The sequence below is a fragment of the Ambystoma mexicanum genome, chromosome 4q (assembly GCF_040938575.1).
Source record: "Ambystoma mexicanum isolate Mex_15411 chromosome 4q, UKY_AmexF1_1, whole genome shotgun sequence".
In the NCBI taxonomy this organism is placed as follows: Eukaryota; Metazoa; Chordata; class Amphibia; order Caudata; family Ambystomatidae; genus Ambystoma; species Ambystoma mexicanum.
In genome coordinates, this window is record NC_090928.1 from 681,997,791 (window position 1) to 682,020,143 (window position 22,353).

Below are 22,353 nucleotides of genomic sequence, written 5' to 3' on the forward strand. Positions count from 1 at the left end.
CTGAAGCAGCCTGGATGGCTTTTTATACAAAGCTTTTTGAAGATCTTGATCTGGATAAACCCTCTGAAGCTACAAGTATGGTCCAATGGCAGCTGCCCTATGACCAAGATGACCTGACAAGGATGATAAAACACCTCAACCAGTCTGTAGCAGAAGCCCGTATGGAATCACAAACCAATTAATGAAAGGAAACCCAGAGCACTGGGCAATAGTTTTGGATATGGTATTGCAACCAATCTTGAAACACAAACAAATCCCAAAGAACTGGAAGACTGCTCATATTATTCCAATATTTAAATCAGGCTCAAGATCAGACCCTTCCAATTACAGGCCCATAGCACTTCTGGATGTTATGGGCAAACTGGGAAATCGGAAACCACCTTTGGTAAGAAAGAAGGATTTGTCCTATTCTTGTGGAAACCAGGTAGGGATGCTCCACCGACAAAGCTTGGAGCTCACGCACACGCCTTGCTGAGGTAATGGCGACCAAGAAAGCCACCTTCCACGAAAGGTGCTTAAGATCTACCGTAGCCATTGGTTCGAAAGGCTTATGGCACAAGGCCGTAAGAACCACGTTCAGATCCCACATCGGATGCGGTTTGCGAACAGGAGGGAAAAGACGCATTAGACCTGCCAAGTGCCGTTTAATCACTGAATTTGACAGTGAGAAAGAGCACTGGTCCGTGGATAGGTAGGCGGCCACAGCCGAAAGACAAGTCCTGCATGACAAGACATGAATGCCCGACTCTGCTAGATGAGAGACGAAGGACAGCACCGTGTCAATCGTAGCCACCCTGGGGTCCAACTGTTTGGCTAAGCACCAGTGACAGAACCAAAGCCACTTGGTCTTATACTGAGACATCGTTGAGGGCTTCCTGGCTGCCTGAATAATACGCATGTTGTCAGCAGACAGGTTGAGATGTTCTACAGATCTGAACTCATTGTTAGGGAGAATTCTCTGTTTAGGCTGAATTTCCTAACCTAGCGAGTCCCCCAGCAGCTTTGCTGGATTTCTGGAGTTTGTTTTTTTCTCCTGCCAAGGGTGAGACTCTTTCTCCCACTCTTGGACATGATTTGTGGTGTTCCTTTGACTGTTAATGTGTTTTATGGGCTATGGGGTCCTTTACTCCATAGGGTCTCATGTGTTTTTACTATGTGTGTGACACAGTACCCTCCGTGCAGCGACACAGGGGTGTCATAATGACATCCCACCATAGACGCCATACCCTGGTACTGACTACTGTCTCCCAGGGCATGTAAAGTCACCATTGCCTTTACTAGTCCCAAATTATGAACAGAAACCAGTACAAACCATCATATTGTGGACATACTGGTCGGGGCAATTCAATTGCCCCAGGGTCTGTTAGTCGAGGGGGCCCGTCTCCGTCCCCCTGATCGAGTTTTGGCTGGTGGCAGTGGATACTACTTTTTATATTCGACTGCGAATATATCTCTATGGGATTTTCCCATTGTTCGAGGCTACCAACTTAAATTATTTAATTCTCATAGCCTCAAACATACTGCGGTTTATTTATTTAATATTAATTCGCCGGTTGGTATTTTTTGCCAGGACTCGATTCTAAAATGGCGTTTGTGTTCTCTTCTGTGACTCCAACCCAAGTCGAGCCCTTCGTTGCACTTTTTGGCAGGCTTCTCCACAGAAGCCTCCAAAAGTGGTGCCACTCTGTCTGGGTACCACAGGGGGTGTCGGAGGGGGTTTAGGCAGCCTGGACTGAGTTACCTTGGTAACTCAAGTCGCACTCTTGTGTGATTGGCCCAAGTGGTGAGCCGGCCGGCTCACCACTTAGCATGTTTGATTGACAGCTAGGCTGAGTGAATGGGGGTGTGCTGCATAAAAGCAGGGCTTTTGGGACTGGAACTTTAGAAGTCGCCACAGGACCTGAGAATCTGACGAGGGAGAAGCTGAGCCGACCTGCTACGACGACACCACCGGTGGAGCCCTGCAGAACCGACTCGCCACTTCCCGACGACAGAGAATATCTCCCGGCTGGAGAGTCTTCTTCCCCTGACTGGTGGGCACAACCAGTTTACCTTCTTTTCCTCGCATCCCAGGACGTCTTGTGGTCGAATTGCCCGTGCCAAGCACCCCGGCAACCGGATAGCCACTTACCACTGGACCGCGAATAAAAGGACCGCTCCTTTTTAACCTGAGAACTCCGCGGCTGGTTTCTTCCCTGGCAGTGCAACGGACTCCTGTCTTCCTCCCCGACGAGATCCTCTCTTCCCCCGGACGAAGCACCGACTTGCATCCGCTGCCAGGAACAACTGCCCCCGCTGGAGTATTCTCACCACTTTAAGGTACAGTGTCCGCCAGGCCTCCCTTTCTAAAGATTGCTACAAGGTAATAATAATCCCTTAACCTTCTGGACTGGGCTGGCCGCCTTGACCATCTAACTGGTACCTTTCTTTTGGTCCAACTCTTTCTGAACCTTTGAGACTTTTGCGCACTTTTCAACCGTGTGACCTTGGACACATTTCGTTCTGATCCTCTTAAAGTGGATCCGGCTTTCTGAACTCTAACTTCACGGTTTGACTCTGCCTTCCTGTCTTGCTGTGTTCTTTCGAAAGTGTTCGGATCTGTTTCAATTTATGCTCTGCCTTTCTCTCCCTTTTAAACCAAATTATTAGAGTGCCATCTACGTTAAGCGCTCACCGCTGTCTCAAAATAAGTGGGGCTTTACTTAAGACTTGTCTAATATTCTTTTAAGGGAGTGTATATCTTTTAGTGACCGTGTTTTTGAACTGCTTAATATTAGTGCCTGTGTGTTTTATTAGATGTGGTTTTAAATAAATTATTATCTCTTTTTTACACCAAGCTCTGGTCAGTGTTTGCTTGTTCTACTGTGTTCTTTTGACCTATTGTGAATACTCTGTATACTGCCTAACTCTTTTTGAGAGAAGTCTGACTGCTCAGCCACAGCTACCAAGTGAATCTGTGTGGTACAGACTGCTACCAAGTGGGTTTACTGCCAAACACCTATAGTCTTAAATCTTTTGCAGTGGTCCCAGAGGAAACTGCACAGGTTTCTGCCTAACACTCATGCACCATGCTGCCAAGCTGAACGATTGTGGGGAGGGGTGCCACAGCTGCCGATCTCTCTGGTGAAGCAGATCGGGAACTAGCGGAAGCCTGATCAGTGCACACACCGACAGATGTTGAAGCTCTGAAAACCAGAACCTTGACGGCCACCACAGAGCTATAAGCAGAAGAGAACAGTTTACCGTGTTCTGCAGCTTGCAAATCGTGCGATGAATCAGAGGCAGAGGCGGAAAAGCATAGGCCCTCATGTTGTGCCAAGGAATCTCGAGAGCATCTCCCAGAGAGGAGGCTCCCAGAGGAAGTTTGTTTGCTGATGTTGCGAAGAGGTCCACTTCCGGAGTGCCCCAACACAGGAATATCTGTAAGGGGACCTCCGCTTTCAATTCCCACTCGTAGCTGACTATTGTTTGTCGGCTGAGGGCATCGGCCGTGACGTTCAGCTGCCCCGGGATGTGTACTGCCACCAGCCAGACACCATGCTGAACCGCCCATTCCCAAATCTGAATGGCCAGATCCACAAGAGGAGGAGACTTGGTGCCCCCCCGCTTGCTGATGTAAAACATGGACACCACATTGTCTGTGCAGACATGAATGACTTTGTTGGCAATGACTGGCCTGAACACCTTGAGCACCAGGAAGATCACCAGAAGCTCCAGATGATTTATATGAAGGAACTTGTCTTGGGGCGACCAGAGGTCGGAGACCTGGAGAAGAGCCAACATCGCACCCCACCCCAGAAGGGAGGAGTCCGTCGTGATCGTCACCATCGGAGCGGGGTCTTGGAAACACACACCCACTGACAGGTTGCTGAGAGGTGACACCACACCAGGGTCCACTCTCATGAAAGCCGGAAGTCGATATTATCTTGGAGTCCGGATCCACAGCCTCATGCCAAGAACTCAGAAGAGCCATCTGCATCCGCCTCATCTTGAGCCGAGCAAGAGGAAGAGCTAATACGCACAAGGCCTCTGGAACCACCAGGCCGACATGCTCTGACTGCAAAAACATCTGACATATGGCGAACAGATCCACCATTCTGTCCCCGGTCAGGTAAACACTGCAGTCAATCGTGTTCCAACGCAAACCCAGGAAAGTCAAGTCCTGAGAGACCATCATGGAAGATTTCTGCCAGTTCACCGACAGCCCAAGGTGAAACAGGAGCTGGAGGAGAGACTGAAGATTGCTCGAGGCTTTCAGCGGACAAAGACTACGCAGCAGCCAATCGTCCAAATACGGATACACATGGATACCCTGTTGCCGAAGATAAGCTGCGATAACAGATATCAGCTTCGTAAAGACACACGCTGCCGAGCTGTTGCCAATAGGGAGCACTCGGAACTGGAAGTGCACCTCCCACACGGAAAATCGTAGGCATCTCCGATGCAGATTCCAGATCAGGATATGCATATACGCATCCTGGAGGTCTACCAAGCTGAGCCAATCGCCCTTCTGTAAAGAGGACTTTATTTGGCGTGATCATCTTGAATTTCTCTTGGGGTAGAGAGAGAGATTGAACTGGGAAAGGTCTAGGATGGAGCGCAGGCCAGCCTGGTTGGGTTTGGGCACCGTAAACAGCCGGGAATAGAAGCCCTCCCCTCGCTCCCCTAGAGGAACGGGTTCAACCGCCCTGAGATCCAGTAACTTCTGAATCTCGGCTCTGAGGGAGAGCGACCCCGACTGCTGGAAAGGAGGATTTATGGGTGGGGTAGGGGGAAAGGGGTAAGCAGAAGCCCGCCCGAGCGACTGACAAGACCCACCGGTCCTCGGTGATGGTCTGCCACGCCTCCCAATGAGACGCAATGCATCCTCCCACCGGGGTCTCGTGCGAGCGCAGAAAACTTTCATTTACCTGGTTTCTGAATGGGTTAAATGGAATAAGAACGAAAGAACAGTGGGAAGCTTACATGTGAAAGGATCAACTTTCTTTTCCCTGCACCAGCTGCAAAACTTGTTCCAACAGTAGCGGCATATGGATTTAGTAGCTGGTCTTCTAGCAGACAGCAAAATCTCCATCACTTCCTCCAGAAGCTACCAATGCTTGTAGCTCACCCTCTCAAACACCAGATGTGGAGATTAGGAGTCCTGATCTCTGGGTGAAGAATGCGACCTCCCTCTTGCAAGAGTAGGTCCTCTCTTTGAGGAAGACGAATTGGAGGGCAGATGGCTATTTCCAGAAGGTTCAGGTATCACGTTCTCCTGGACCAATCCGGAGTAACAAGGATCATGGTTTTCCCAAACTTCCTCAACCTCCTGATGACATGAGGGTTGACGGGGTCTGGTGGAAACGCATAAAGAAGTGGAAACTCCCAGTCCACCACGAACACGTCCACGAGAGCTCCTCTTTAGGGAAATTCCCTGGAGCAGAACTGTTCGCACTTCCGATTGACACTGGTCACAAACAGATCCACTTGAGGGTTTCCCCTAAGGCCAAAGATCTCCAAAAGGACTTCTGGAGCCAACTCCCACTCGTGGGAGATCATGCTCTGCATGCCCAGAGTGCCTGCCACCATGTTTTCTTCTATGGCGAGAAACTGCCTGAAGAGATTCCTTCTCTTAGTGTCCAGAACCAGAGCTACATTGCCCCTCTGCACAGGGGCATTGACCCTACTCCCCCCTCTATTATCGAGGTAGTGCATGGCCTGTGGGATGTATTGACCCAATTTGCTATACTATGCGTCATCACTCTGGTATTTATGGTGCAAGAAACAGCAACAATGGCGGCAAAACTCTTGTGTGCGCCAAAACCTCCAAAACCGCGTTTTCCAACACACAAAAAGATGGATGCACAACTTGCCACCCATGGTGCATGTGTGGTGGAATAGAGCACACACTGCAAAAAAAAGTGCCAGTGTACTCCTTAACAAGCAAACCTAGAGTACAGCAGAGGGAGCAGCAGCACTTTGCAAGTAAAACTCCAAAATGTGCCGGTAAATGACATTTTGCTGCGAAAACTCAAAAAGGCTGGTACATAATACTGTTTCAACACTCTAATGAAGCACTGTGAATATACAAAGTCCTAAAACGTGAAGAGCAAAACATTGCCTCTGAATGACAGCCCCCGTCAAAATCTGTGTGAAGCACACTGGGCTATCTGTGAATGACAGCCCTGTCAGATGGGCTCTCCTGATGAAACTACAAAGTTATCGGAACTAAAAGTCTGCCGGATTAGCAAACATAAGAGGAATGTTGATAAAAGGAATATAGATCTCAGTTTTTGATTCCACAGGTTTAAAGCTAAGAATATAATTTATCTATGTCATTTGATGCAACTAGTTTGGTTTCTGCTGGATTTTAAATTAAGAAAAAGAATAAATTAGCCTGGCTGGGCCTGCAAGAAGCGGAAAAACAGGTTTCCCCAAGCGGAGGGAAATACTCTCAGCAGAAACTCACTGACATATGATAATTGTGGGTTAAGCCATAACTTGGTCTACAACCAAGGAATGAATAATGGCAGATCCTCCAGGCCAGGAAATGGACGTGTGAAAAGGTTGGAAACTGCTCCTTGAAGGAATTCCCCAAATGAGGGGGCGACTCCTTGTGCTCCAGGGAGAGACAAAAGGCAGACCATTTGCTGCTAAGAAATAATAATGAACAATTTTTAGAGACTCATAACTTGCTATCCAAAGTGGTGAAAAATATAAAAAGGACAGATGGCATTACGTTTCAAGAGGCGGTGGAACTGTGTAACATATTCTGGACAGGAAAGGCAATATATGTGGTTTTATGTGAAATGTATTAATGCTAGAATTGTTAAACTTTACACACACATCCCTATGGTAATCATACATATTTGTGGAAATTTCCAGAAAGATTGGAAATTGTGTTGATCGCGAAATGGACAAAATTCTGCAGAAAGGTGAAACAAGGTCTCACAGCTGCAGGATTTTGATGAACAGATACTACATAAAATATGGAATCTTTGTGTGTGATTTTCATAGAGGTTACAAATGTATAAATCTGTATTTAGGACAACATTTGATTTTGATACTAGTGGCTAGGGGAGGTTTCTAAGCACTGTAAAAGCCAAACAATAAATGTGACATCATCCGTCCTTGATCCAATCACTCAGATGCAAGGCGGAGAGGAGGCTAGATCCAATCCCATTTCACAGGGGCAGGTTTAGTTAAGCCGGCCCATACACCCATTTCTGTGATGTCATTTGAAAGGATAAATAGAGACAGCTAACATATAGGGACTCAGTCGCTCTTCTGATTCCAGCGGAGCACTTTGTTCCAGCATTCAACATCCAGCCTTTAACATCTTTCCAGATCCAGAGGCCAAGAATTAGGCCAAGCAGTAGCTGAACCATTTTCAGCAAGGCCTCAATCCTCAAACTTATTCTCACAACCCAGTATAGCACTGTGGTATGGGAAAGCATCCTGAACTAGCATCCTGAAACTATCTGGCTTGCTACCCTAAGGCATACCTGATGAACTCGCTATCCCGCTGATTTGAATACTCAGAAACAAGAAGGGCAGATCCTGTGCAGTTACGGTGACCGGCTTACCTTATCCAGTCCCACGCCTGATGTGCTCTCCTTCCTTGATAGACCCAATCCATTGACCAGAACCGTGACTGTCAAAAATCTTCAATCCCAGTGGATTGTGAGTATTAATAGGATGCTAGAGAAATATTGTATACCTTGCATTATCTTGTTCCATTCTAACCTTTGAACTATCCCTAATTTCATAACCAGTAACAGTGTCAACATCTTTAGTGATATCTTATTCTGTCTAGTTGCTAAAGTGCCATTTTCATAGTCATCTTATTTGTGTAACTCTGATCCATAAATCCCACTTTGAGCCTTTGGACTGGTGCCGCCGAGGAAGATGATGGGAATGTGTTACTGAAGTCATGAATCAGTCTCAGAGCTTACTTTGTCCCGACTTGGTTGCCTAGCCCAAACGCTCTAGCCTTGAGTAAAAGCATAAGCCATATTTTCTGATTCTAAACTGAAGTCCTTGTTCAAATTCATGTCTTTATTTTCGAAAAACCTCCAACTCCCTCAATTTTTAAATAGAAGCAATATTTCAACTCCTACTTGTACCTAACATCCTTAGCTATCTCTACAACCCAAAACCTCAGTGTTAAACAGTGCGATTGTCCCGTTATATCAAAAACCGCATAAGTAAAAGTTTGCTGTGAATTTCCTTGTTGAAAAAGTTTACACGTGTGAATTGCCTTTAAATAATTTCCCACTTGGCCTTTGAGATTTTAAATGAAATGTTTTCTTTTGATTAAATCATGCTTGTGTTTGCTTGCATTTGTTCAAAGCGGCTCCCATAGAAAGTTATAATAAATTAAGCATTTGTGACCACATTTAGTGGTTTTGCTCAGCCAATTTCAAAGCCATACTGACAGTTGAAAGGTCAATTCCGTTTTTCTCTTTAGTTTAAAGGGGGAAGGTGGGAGTGATATTCTGTTTGATCTGCCTTATTCCTGAGTACCTGCTCTCTCCTCACATCTATTTATATTGCCTATTGGTGGGTTGGGGGGGGCGTTGCAGGGGGAACGCCTAACCATAGTGCTATCTGTTCCAAACCAACCCAAAAGTATTATTTTCTTTGCTGCATTGTTTGTGCTCATTACTTGATTCCTAGTGCATTAAAGATATTATTCAGTGTTCTGTACCCCATTGGTGATTGTTGCTACCTATTAAAATATATTATGATTTAAATTCTAAATAAATATTCACCTTTGTAAACTAGCCGGATTCCTGCTTCAGTGTGACCGGGGGTTGGTGGGGAGCGGGGTCTCAGGAGAAGTGTGTGATATGAGTGGTATATCATTCAGAATATTGAACTTATAGATAAAATAAATAAGGGTTTCATCTGCGCACTACATGCTGGGCGAGACTGGGGTGTGTGCCGGATTGAAATCACTTGCAGGCCACTGTATTGTTCATCATTATCAGGACACTTTTCCCCAGTATTGTGGGCAGGAATGCCCTCAGCGCCCAAAGGTTGATCTGGAGTCTGGACTTCGACTGAAACCAGTGTCCGCCGACTGTAAGATCCTTCATGTGTGCTCCCCATCCTGGAAGGGAGGCGTCTGTCACTAGTGTCATCTCTAGCCATGGTTGCCAAAAGGGTTATCCTCATTATATTCTCACAGCAGGCCCACCACAGGAGATCCTGGGTGACCTTTGTTGGGACCTGGAAAAGGTCAGTCATTCTGCTGGAGAATTTAGACCACTGGGATCTGAGAGCCCACTGAAGGTATCTCATTCTCAGACTGGCTTCTGGCACCATAAAAATGCATGATGCAATGAGGCCCAGCAACCTTAGGAAGTCAAAGTCTGGGAGATGCTGGATGCCCCCTCCCCCACCTTGCAACCACCGGGAGCCAGTGGATAGATTTTAGCACTGGCGAGATGCGGTCCCTGGGCATGAGGCCAAGGACAAATCTTGGGTGTCCTATTCTGCATTAGTTGTAGAGGGCGGAGAGAGGAAAGAGGCAGATTGAGGGAGAGGCTGTTGCAATAGTCCAGCCTGGAGAGAACCAGAGCTCTGAAGACAGTCAGGGGGGTTCTCCTCTTCCTCGAAGATAGACTCCATGGATTTAAAGAAATCCAGTCTAGACAATGGTTTGTGTGACTCCGTAGAGTCAGTCGAGGTCTTTGTAAGCTTCGAAGGAACTGAATGCACCAATGCCATCGGGGACTTCGAAGAAGCGGATGGTGAATGCCTCAATGGATTTATGGTTCGTATGAATCTCCAGACAGCTTCAACAGATTAGGAGAAAGCCTTGAGACCGGAGTCGAAGACCCTGAACCTTTTGCCTTCGAGGAGTAAGATTGTGATTTCACCTTGTGCGTCACGGGAGGCTCCTTCGATTTCTGTCGATGAATCTCTATTCCCGGGCTCTTAGGCCTGCCGAAAGGAGATACATCAGACTCCATGCTGGTCTTTTTAGTCAGAAGATTTTTTTTTCAGGGTAGTGGAGGAGGATTTGAGAGAGGGCTTACCTGCTTTGAATTTCGCCTTCCCTCCCTGCAAGGCCTTGACCGCCATGGACCAGCACGAGCCACAGTCATTTACCTTGTGGCCTACCCCCATACATCACAGACAGACTCAGAGCGTGTCTGTGATGGACATATTTGCCCCACAATTAGCACACCACTTAAAACCGGTCTTCGGTGTTGAGGCCATGTCGAGTAGACTATGAACCGACTGCTGAAGTATACACACAATTCGAAATTACGCTGAGGCAAGGTTTCTCCAAAGCACGCTAGCACGTGGAAAAAACAGAACCGAGTTAACGGTCACTGCGCATGCTTCATATACCAGCGTCAATGCCTCGGCTGAGGACAGTACGCAGGCTGTCGAGGGCCATGACTCGACGCTGGATGACTCAGAAAAAAATAAATCCAGAGCAAGCTGCAAGCAGACTTGGATATATCAAAGATGAGGAATACGTGGGAGGACACAATCCATTCGAAATATAGTTTGAACTATATCCCGATTGGTATATGTACATTAAAATATTGTTTTCTGTAAATATGGTTGTCTAGTTGGAACAAAATGATCATTTACAAATGCATTTTAAAAATGAATTATTTGTAAAAATAAATGTAATAAAAAGATTAACAATGATGGTAGCTTAAAGTTTAAAAGATGTGTGGGGCTCAATAAAACGACCTTTGCACCACCTGTCAGGCATATAAAAGGAAGTGTATTTTAATAAACATGTATATATACACACACACACTTGTAAATATGACCATCCATAAGTCTTATTAACCCCGACAGTTGACGTAGGTTTAATCCTGTACTAGGTTTTTATTATGCGTTGTGAACAGATATATAGTTTAATAAATATTTTTTTAAAAACTTAACACATTGACTAAAAAAAAAAAAATTCACAACAGGCTCAAGCCCCACCCCTCCTCCACAATTGCTCTGCACACAAGTGCCCCTATCGCTGGACGATTGTTTTCCAGACATGCCTGGGCATACCTGTTGGTGCATCAGCTGTTTAGACCAGCAAGAACTGCCTGCTCACCTTTGGCCAACAAACTGCACCTTGCAGTGCAGCTGTAATATCTTACATCTTAGGGCAACAACACGATCTTTGTAGAAACAACGAAAAAACACAAATACAAAAAGAATCGAAAAAGAAATATATAAAAATGTAATCTGAAACAAATTAAAAAATAAAACATGTTTTTACAGAAACAAAATGTATACAAAATACAATTGAACTGGGGCTGGGCCTCATGATCTAGGGTTAACCTCCTGGGGCGAGATTATCACTTTGACGAAACATATACCTATGACTGTTTAAGGGTATCATAATACAACTAGTTTATCATAAGTCACCTAGTGCCAGGCAACCTATAAGGAACTGGAGATGAGTAGCCAATGGGTATTTGGTTCAGCACTTGCACCCTACATATTTTTTTAATTTTGGGGAGAAACTGTTGAAAATATATTTTAATCACACCAACCAACTTTTTTCTGCCATCACATTTGGCACCATCTAATCATAAACGAGTGGAAATGTCAATTTCCGGATCATGCCACAGGAGAAATAGACAAACTATAATTGTTCATTTTAAAAAATACTATAGTTAATTCTGTATGCTACAGCCAGTGCTCTCATTAGGAATTCTGCAATATTTCTTGGATTCATTTCCTTAAGGGAAACATAACTGGCAAATCCTTGCATTTCATTAGGTATTATCTCGAGTGCAAAGGAATTTCATAATACAAACATTTGAACACAGGTAGTCATAGATAAATTCTTTAGCTGCTCTAAGGAGGTGGAGTTTTGGGGCTTCCGAATGGAAACACCATGTAAAGATCATCATCAAGTGATTTTTCTGGAAAGCATATAGTTATGAAAGAAATAGGTCAGGTTGGCAGTTAAAGGATGCAAATTTCAAGAAATACAGCGGGCAGCATTTTTAGAAATGTGCATGCATTCATACATTTTCTAAGTATTAGCCATCCACTTGCACACTCACATAGGTTGATAAGAGCAATACATACAGCAACTGTAAAATGTTTTGTGAAAATGCAAAAATAGGTCCACTCTAACGCTTTAGTGCATTAAATGGCAAAGGTGGGTGGCTGTCATTTCACTTCACTACAGAAAACACATTTTCCAAACCTTTATGGGAGCTTTTATTTTAAAAATGGAATATACATCTGTTAGTTGGAGGTAAAAAAGTGCATTAAGTTATGGTGGCATTCAATTGAATGCAGTATTTTGTAAGGAGGTAACATAAGGTGCGTGTACGGCTAGCAAATGGCGAGTGATGAATTTACTCTTAACAAATGAGATGTGGCATAACAAGTGGAAATTTGCCCGGGCCCATAATGAGAAAGGTACGAAGGGAAAAAAAGGCAGCATTTCCAAATACCATCTGTATTTACTGCTACCGTCAAACCCATTAACGGCCTAAGTGATGGGTCTATGCACATTTTCATCTTTAACAGATTCACAAAAAGTGGTTTAAATGTATAAACTACAATCAATTGGTTGGTTGCAGCTCTGATTCTGTAGAATAGCTGGAAGATTGAAAACCATGAAGTAAAAATAATAAACGCATGACAAACTAAATCAGAGGGAGCTTATAGCAATGTTAACTTGCAAGGGCAAAAAAAAAAAAAGCCCAGAACTAGTTTCAAGAAACCTGTATGGTAGTTTATGGAAATGTTTGTTTGAATAATTTTCCCTGCATATTCCATGTTAAAGTGTAATTATCTAACTGTAACCCATTTAACTACAATGATCCATTTGCTTCTTTTCTATACTTCTACAACCCAACAGTACATTTCCCCTAACCCGTACCCATTCATGTTACCCACCCATTTATGTTGCTGAACCTTCTAATCGAAGGCCATTCTCAATGTTGCCCTGCTGCACATATTTTCCATTTTGTATCCTGCATTTCATTTGCAGCTTCTGCTGACTTCAACCTCTTAATTTGATCGCTGTAGAGTATATTTGCCCATCAGTGTGCCCAGCACCATTTGTTTTCTTCATAACCTTAAAAAGGTAACACAAATCTTCCAGTAGAAAGCAAACAATTTCTAGATGTGACAAACATTCCAGTAATGTTCTTGTCACGATTTCCATTCCAACATTCTCTAACACCACAACTCAAAACTAGCATGTTACCACCATTTCAACATCGCCAAAATAAATGGACTATACAACGTTGTCACTAGAATTCCAACATTATCTATACAATTGCGCTGCAAAATTATGACAACAGAAATGCAATGTTTCCAATACTGCCACAACCATTTTAACTATGCCCTGCAACACCGTATTAACTAGGCTGCCACCATTCCAATCCAGACTTTCCCACCACCAATCCAACATTTTCTGAATTGGTACTTGCCCTTTAACGTGAACTGTAGCATTGTGCAACTACCATCCGAACAAACCCTGCATCGATGTTATTACAATCCCAGTATTTCGGTTCCATGTAATAATGTCACTGCAAAAACGTCACCTGGCAAAAAAGTCGACAAGAAATTTGCGTTTTTTGCAAGGACATTATTACATTGACCATGTGGGGGGACACCCTCCATCCCCACTTCCCTTGACCCCATATATATATGGTCACCATATAAAATGTTGCCACAACCTTTTCCTGGTGACATTATGTATGGCGAATATATATCTATCTATCGATCTCTGGAAGAATATACTACGATATTCCGATATTGTCGATGTCAACGACTAACAGTATTCCAAAACTCTGTTCCACGAGGCTAACAAAATTGGAAAATGTTCTGCACTGATATATTACCACCCCCTCCAAAACGGAAAATATTGTGCTCCTACCATGCTATAGAGCACAACACAACTCCAATTTAAACACAATCGCATGGAACAACCACCACTTGCTTCACACCAGCCACTTATCAAACACCATCACACCACAGACCATTTGAACAACAACAGCATAAGGCCTTTTGCCTTCAGGCATAGAACCCTTCAGGTAAGCAGTTTGTAAATACGTTTGTGTGCATATGGTACATGTGCAAAAGAAAAAAAAAAAAAAACAACACATTGATATTGCTGGGATTGATTCCATTACCGGGGTGCAAAATGGGCACTCACCGCTAGCTGTTGGCTAGTGATAGTTGACTCTTGGTGAGTAAGAAATTGTGTGACTTCATGGCTGGCTACTAGCTTGCAACTTGAACTTTTGCATCCTGCTATTACGCAAATGTAGGATTGTGCCCAACAGTCTACCTCTATGAGCAATTCAACATTCCTCTTACCCCTTTTTAAGCTTGGGTTGAAACCTGGAACTGAAAAAATAAAACATAAAGGCTCATTGCTAAATTGCAGACATTCTAGAAAAGACACTTCTGTACAGTAGCACTAGCAAAATCATTTGATCAAATATGGATTCCTTCAAGGAATGGCATTACATAAAGTACTAGCAGATTAGTCATACCTAAACCTAGACTTTTTAAATTTTTTCTTGGTTATAGAAACGGGTTGTTTTTCAGAATAATGCAGACGTAATCTAATCTCAGTCTGACATGTCAGCCATCCGGAATCCACTCTTTCGACGCCATCTGGCAAAGTAGATATGACGAAAATAAGCAATTGTTAAATATGCAATCTATTCAATCACTGTATGCATCAAAATAACGGACTACTAATCATTGCAGTATGCTATCACAATCTGAAACGTTCACAAAATATTCTTCAATATTTAACACATTGTACAGCCAAGTCACATTTTCAGCATATTGAAAAGCAGAGCTAAATGAGTGGAACCAAAAATATTCATGCTTTGGAAACAAATTTATTTTGCAATGCGAAAAGCTAATTCATTGCAGTCTTACAATTAGGGACCAATCTCTAATGCTAAAAGCGATTCCAAACCCATGCTTAACAGATTGGGTATCCAAGCCACCCTTCTTAACATCTCATGGTTTTTCTCTGCCACAGTGTATGAACATGGATTTTAGTTATCAATGACGAACAATAAATGCGGCTTTCATTAGCGAAAGGCCTAGTTGAGCTTTCTCATTGGATCTAAAGTTAGACTGGAAAGGCAGAAGCAAGCATTACGCATGCAAATACATTTTCTTTAATGGTGCCAATAACAAAATCCAGGTGTTAATATCCTTACATTTTAGTTTACATTGATAATTACATCTAATTCTATGCTACATCAGACCAAAGGGTGGGCCGTGTAGGTACTGGGGTGTAAAAATATGCAAGACATACAGAATTCCCTTGTATGTAGGTACCCAATTCGGGAGTAACGCTAAAACATACTTAATCCATGTTCCCGTTATTTACATACTATCCCATAAAGTGCGTAGATTATTGCTGTAAACAGATTAACTCAATCCAATATGCATCTCCCAGCCCCCCAGCACAACAAATACCACTAGAACGAAAAACAAGCAACACCTTAAAATATATTAGGCTCAGTGGTTTCCAAAAGAAAATCATGAATACAACGCAGGCAGGCTTTTGCAAGACTACAATGCATTCAATCCATATGGAATCTCGTCCAGGACTGTTCCTTTTTATTGCAGTACAATATTTTACAGCAATGGCCTGGAATACCCATGGAAAAACAAATAAGGAGACAGTTTAGGTCTGCTTTTCGGCTGTGACACAATGCATTCATACACATTTTAAGGGAGCAGTACCAATAATAATCCCACCGCAAGAACTGTGTACATTTTTGTCCAACTGAATGCGATGGGCTTTGAGAAAAACATTGGTGGTGGAGTTGTGGCCTGGATAAATCTTAAAGTGACAGAGGCAAGTGTGTCGTGGTGGTACACAATGCAGAAACCAAGTGGCTTAATACTAGGTGGTTGAGGGAGCCAGTACAAGGAGGCTGCGTGTTTAAGTCAGGGAAAGGAGCGCGAGGGTGGTCGAGCTAGAGTAAGGCAGCTGCAGGTGGGAAACCATACCACAAAAAAAAAAAACGGATAGAACCGCTTTAATTTGAAAGCTTCCATCCCAGAGATACAAGGCAGAAACTCGCTTTTGGGCATCTTTTCCGACTGAAACGGAACAGTACGGACAAGAATGACTTCGAAACAGACGCCAAGGCTGTCGGCGGCCATAATTTCGAATGCATTAATGTCGAAAATAAAAATGTCGATTTTTTTTTTAATTTATGTTTTTTATTGGGTCTAGTTAGTTAAAAAAGTGTTAATAAACAAAAAACAGGGGGCTGGGGGGAACCCCCATAAAAAATTAAAAAATAAAAAAAAGAATTCTACTTTTTTTTTCGACATTTTGCATCCGACATTAAGGCATTCGAAATTATTGCATTCGACTTATTGACTATAAACCGACGCCAAGGCCCTGAAAAATAAATTTTACCAGAAGAGAATACCCTAAATTACTTGTGAAGAAATCCTGCAAAAGAGCCAGGAATAACAATAGGGAAGCCATTCTTGAATACAAAAGCAAAACAAAATAAAACAAGCAGACAAAATGGTATTTGTAAGTACTTACTCAGACCGCGCAAATGAAATTACTAAATCCATAAAAAAAGAATTGGAAAATCCTTCAGGAAGGAAAAGCACCAATAGGCCCGCCATTGATAGCTTTCAAGAGAAGTAATAACCGTAAAGATCAAGTCATGAAGAACGATATCCGTCCCAAGTTACAAAAACAAATAAGCCTGCCAGAACTATGGGGCATGTAGACTATAAGAGGATATGTACCGTGCGGTAAATGCAGATATAGGATTAAGGACTAAATGGCAACAATCATCACTTACCAACTGCAACACTGAGATGGTATCATATGCCATCTGGTGTCCATGCCCACTGCTTTACATAGGGAAAACTATAAGAAAAGTCATAACAAGGATAAGTGCGCATAAGAGCTGCATCCGTAACAAGGTGAAAGAAGCACCAATGGTAGAACATTTTATTTCTAAAGGACACAGCTGTGAAGAAATAAAGAGGACAGTGCTATATAGAATAGCAAAAAGCAAAAACAATGAAGCTGATGAAGACCGCCTGTTTAAAAAAAGAACAAGAATTTATCATCCAGACAAAAAGTGATCAGAAAGGTCTTAGAAAACATCTAATGGTACAAGATAAAATTATAAAACACTGAGACAAACAATAAGCATTAAGAATGTAGATCCAAGGTTCGAACCGAAGATCAGCTATTGAAGTAAATAGATGTAGAATGTACATATTAGGGACTCAGTGTGATGTAAGAAGTCAAAAGGCCGGTTTGAGTCTAAACAAGTGCCGACATTTGGCAAAAACAGCCAGTCAGTAATGCAGATGTGGGACACTGTTCCCCTATAAAAAGATCTGAAATTGGCAGTAACGAAGGAGATGGACATGTATCTGCCTAAATTACACATTAGGCGCTGAATGACATAGCCAAAACTTGTTATTTCACATACCCAAATGTGGAGGATACCCAAGTAGCACATAAGAGTACCAAATGCTAGCCTTAATACCCGACTGGGAAAAAAGGGGTTGACAATGATCTGTTTTTGGTAGGTAGACAAACTATACAGTATTGATTTCACACAAGTGAGAGAAAAAAGAAATATGAAATATGTGCAAACTTGATGAGCGATTAGCTATAACAATAATGGAAGCTGTAAGCCCAGGATAATGGGTACCTACTAAATATGCTTCAACGCACAAGCTAGCATTGCTAGGAACCATGGTAATGCACAGCAAGTATGCAGCTTTGTAAGAGATTAGGTCTCTACTTCAGCGATATTTTAGTTTGTGTCCCCTTAGACCTCGGTGAGTCTTGAATAACTAACAGTGAGTCTTAATACACTATGCCGGTACAAATATATATTTTACGATGTCCGAATTGAGCTTTTTGAGAACTGTGAAAAATGCTGCGAAATCAGAGGAGGGAGAATACCCTCAGCGAAAATGTATTGTAAAAGTACCAGTTTCCCAATAGAATTCGATTTAAAGGAGAGGGATTGTCATTTGTGAACAACAATGATTAGAACACAATAAAACTAGTAAAAGATAGCGCCCATGTAACCTGAGATTCAGTAACGGGTTGCCAGTGAGTTTATTCGCTTGTGTTGCCCATGGCTACTTGTATAAACAACTAGGTAACGCGCGGGGCAAAGAAACAGACTACCAATCTGACCTAGATTGAGGACGTAACCGAGCCTCTATCGTGAAGTCGTACTAGAAGGGGACAGTTATCAGGGCGTTGCTAGACCTAACACCAGAGCACATATGTTGAACTAACAGAGGAACATGATTTTGTTTCCCTGTAGCATGCGGCGACAGCCTATTAGAAACTGAATGCCACACGAGTTCACCTAGATACAATTGACTGGGGAAAAGCCAGTAATGTGCACCATACAGACAAGTGCAATCACTAGAGAAGCGTGACAGTTACGCCACCGTAACATCAGAGACTGCCATACTCAAAAATTGTTGTTTGCTTTGTGTTTTTGCAGATGGACACAGAAATGGAGACACGACTATGCTTACAAAGAAAAGTATGAAAAAATAGTAGGCATTCAGACCGGTAACAGAATAACTGAAATAAGAGTACTACTTTAAGGAATATCTAAAGTACGTTTTATGTGATCTGCCCAAAGAGAGTCTTGAAGGGCAAGATACAGGAAGATGGACATCTTGCTGTATTGCAGGACATACTCATATGGTCTACACGGCAAGCTAGAAGTAGTAGAAAGCTGACCAGAATTAATTAAGACTGAAGGTCACAATTAGAGTACAAAGAATATCTATAGAATAAGAGGTTAACTAGGCAACCGAGCCCTCTAAAGAAGTGGGGCTCTAAGATTGCACCGCTCTTGTAAGCACAGAACAAGAACCACCATCCAAGGGATAAGAAAGCCCTTTCAGAAGCATATAGATTGCCAAAATCCCCTGAAGAATTTCCTAAGAATGAGACAGAATCTAAAGGAATGAAGCATGTCGGGCAACGTAATGGGTATGAGATCTGTAATAAGATCTCTGGATTAGCTGCAATAGCAGCTTAAATAGATGTTGAGAGAATCGATAGTATTGAGCACGGTGACACTTTTAGCACAAAACACTTTAACTTGGTTTTGAATTGTGTTTTTAAATGTATAGTTGCATCTAATGTAGGTCTGTATATTTGTTATGATACCTTCTAATGTTTCTGATGGGCAAGAAATATAGTCATTTAAGAATATTAAAACTGTACAACTTATATGTGGATGTATACATGAGTTAGACTACCTATATAGTCCATGAAGGTTTGGTTTACTTTGAAGGTGGGGAATCAGTGCCCAGAGTTTGGGAAAAGCAGCAAAGGGGGGTGTTTTTTGGGTAGTGTGGAAGTAGGTTCGGGTGTAGACCGGCAACAGTATCAAAAGGTGGTGCCGGTGAGGCTCAGTCAAATGAGATCCAGATTGGCAATGCATAACAAATAAAACAATCAAAGGGAAAGTGTCCAAGGAGATTATGGCAACTTGCGCACTAAAACAAAAACTCGAATATGGCTCTCCATCACTCAACATATCTTCCCTAACAAACACCTGCATAATACAAATTAGGTTGAACATGCTTGATTAAAAAAAGTAGAAAAGAAAAGAACATTTTCCCAAAGGATACAACCATGAACATTTACGCAAATTTAACGCAATGCATATTTTCTTAAAGGGATTACATTTACTACCCAGTTCTGGATAAAAACCTTTACCACCAATTTGAAAAATTACATCCTTCATGCACATTTTATTAATGAATTGGGAATTAATAGGTCAGCAAAAATTAACTATGAGCAGAGTGAGACTAACATATTCTAATTGGATTTAAGATCATATTTGTCTGTTAATACAGTGGAGCTTAACGGACCAGCTCTGGAACGCTAGAACAATGTTAAGATTACTTACTGTGGACTCCAAACTGTCCATCATCTCTAAGGCACACATGTTCTATAGGTTAAAGGAAATAAAGAACACGCATTAATTTTGTATTCAAGACATGCATATTGAAAACCTTGCTCTATGTTAATCATGCAAATTACGTCACAATCACCATTTTTATCGTACCTTAAAATTAGTTTTTCCCTTTACATGCTAGGTCAGCGGCTACGACTACTACAACAACAAAACAAATCCTCCATGAACACAAAGTCAATTCGTCTTTTGAACCAGAGAGAGTATGCTGTCATACAGCATATAGATCACACGTTGCAAATAGATTGCATATGGTAACGCCTAAAGTGTGGCATTCCGTAAAACAAATAGATTTTAAAAATGAGTTGAGAAACCCTGCTTTATGTATTTTACGTCATGGCTGAATCGTGGTTATCAATACAAGTCTGCTACAACTGCCATGGTAATGGCCTCATCAGCGCTGGTAACATCGTCCCATAAAATACATATGAAAATGCACAGGTTAAGCTACTCGCATGATCTTGCAATCCAGTCTCACTTGGTAGTAACCATGTGCAACACTTGCTGGCATTTAAAAATCCTCACTAGAAGATGGGCTGAAAAAATATGATTAATACTGACGTATTGCTTCCTAGGTTTTCTTTCAGCGAAAGGGAAAAATACACTAAGAGTTCCTCTATAGGTATTTCGGTTTATGCATTAAAGTTGTACACCTATACTTTTAGAGAAATTACAATTCTTACAATGGTAAAAGTGACCCAGCAACCAGATTTCACTCTCTCAGAGGGAACAGGGGCAGTGCCAAGATAGAGCAAACGACACAAAGGGAAATCAACACTAGATTTATTTACTAATGAAAAATACTTTATTATAAGGCCATGTGATGAGAAAAACAAAAAAGGTATATTCTTTCAAATAAACACATAGGAAACAGGAAAGACCGCCAAAAACATTAAATCAGCAGTGCACACGCTTTTACAGTATGAACAAATGCACACGATATTTTGAAGGACTAACATTTAAACAGTTCCCAAACACGAATAAGCAATTTCAAAATCAGATTGTGTTAAAAATGAAAGCAATGCTCCTTAAAATGGCAAACACCCATCTAAACAAATGATGCAAAATAAATAATTATAAGCAGTTTAAATAGTTTTTCAAAGCTTGTCCATAGAGATCAGACCTTCCTGCGGGTCACAGTGAAGGAAGAGAGGGCATCCTTCATACTGGAGGGTCTTGGTGAGCCCACAAGAAGATATTCAGGCACAGGTTTTAGAAAAGCGAGCGAATGGTGCAGAGGAGCAGAATCTCCGTGAAGCAGTTGCAGTTCAGGGGCAGAGGTGCTTGAAGAGCGATTGCATATGCACCCCACAATCTTAAGGTTATTCAGCAACAAATTGTGAGGTGTCAGAAGACCAAGGAATGATGATCCAGGCTGACTGATGCAGTTGAGGCAGACCAGGTGTCGCAGGTGCAGAAGTCACTTGGTGTTTGGGTTGAGTTTTGGTCCTAGTGCCATTTACAGGTTGTACCACAAAAACGAGGGCATGCCAGCCACAGTGAGAAAGAACAGAGGTGTCCCTTTAATTTGGGTCACTAGCAGCTCCAGTGCGGGCAAGGGACTACAGCAGGGGTCTGCAACCTTTAGCTCTACAGATGTTTTGAACTACAACTGCCATCTGCCCTAACCACCATAGTTAATGGTTGTAGTCCAAAACGCCTGGACTACAGGGTGGTCCCACAAAGAGAAGCTGCAGATGTCTGAGCACGAATGTCCCCAAATGGAGTAGGTTGGTTTGAAGCAGCAGCAAGATACCGCTCTGGTTTCAGCCTGCCAGCAGAAAACAAGATACTTACCCGTAAACTGGGATACTCCAACGTTGGTTTCTTCAGATCTCCTGCATGGGGACACTGGCCATGGAAAAAGGTAGTAGCTGATTTGCCTCTGGTCTCGTGGGCAGTTAGGGTACAAGCTAGAGGTCTTTCTGCCACGCAGTGGTAACATTTTAAGCAAGCTGTTATACACCTTGCTACACCTTGCTTGGAAAGCGTTCAGTCTGCACCAGGAGGACGGAAGGCCACAAAGAGCTGGTCTGTGTTCCTTATGGACTGATGTAGTAGCACAGAGCTCTTCTTGCAACAAGGCTACTACATATGCAGTTTCAACTGACATTGAATGATTTTGAAAAAACGTTGACCGAGTGACATCTGATGAATATGGCAGTCAGATAGTACTTTTGGTAAATATGGAGAATGCAGCCTTAAGAAGACTTGGCGTGGAATATCGTAAACTGCTCTTTAGATGTGAAATCCTGCATGTCCGACTCTCCTGGCAGTCGTGCCAGCTATCAGGAAAGCAGTTTTCTATGATACAGACTTTAGCTGAGCTCTACAAATAGGTTTCAATGGTGCCTTAATGAGACTGGGCAGCGCTGGA

General features: G+C 42.6%; 1 protein-coding gene across 2 annotated transcripts in view; it reads right to left on the reverse strand.

Moving 5' to 3' along the window:
* GPCPD1 (glycerophosphocholine phosphodiesterase 1) overlaps positions 1–22,353 on the reverse strand; it is a 1,217,556-nt gene that overhangs the window by 906,534 nt on the left and 288,669 nt on the right. Inside the window, exons 6-7 of one of the 2 annotated variants that reach the window (XM_069608267.1) lie at positions 19,911–19,952; positions 14,487–14,610 (exon numbers count right to left, since the gene is read on the reverse strand). In XM_069608267.1, coding sequence (XP_069464368.1) covers positions 14,487–14,610; positions 19,911–19,952 — 166 coding nt within the window. The remainder of the gene's footprint in view (positions 1–14,486; positions 14,611–19,910; positions 19,953–22,353) is intronic. The other variant, XM_069608268.1, reaches the window with a different exon arrangement.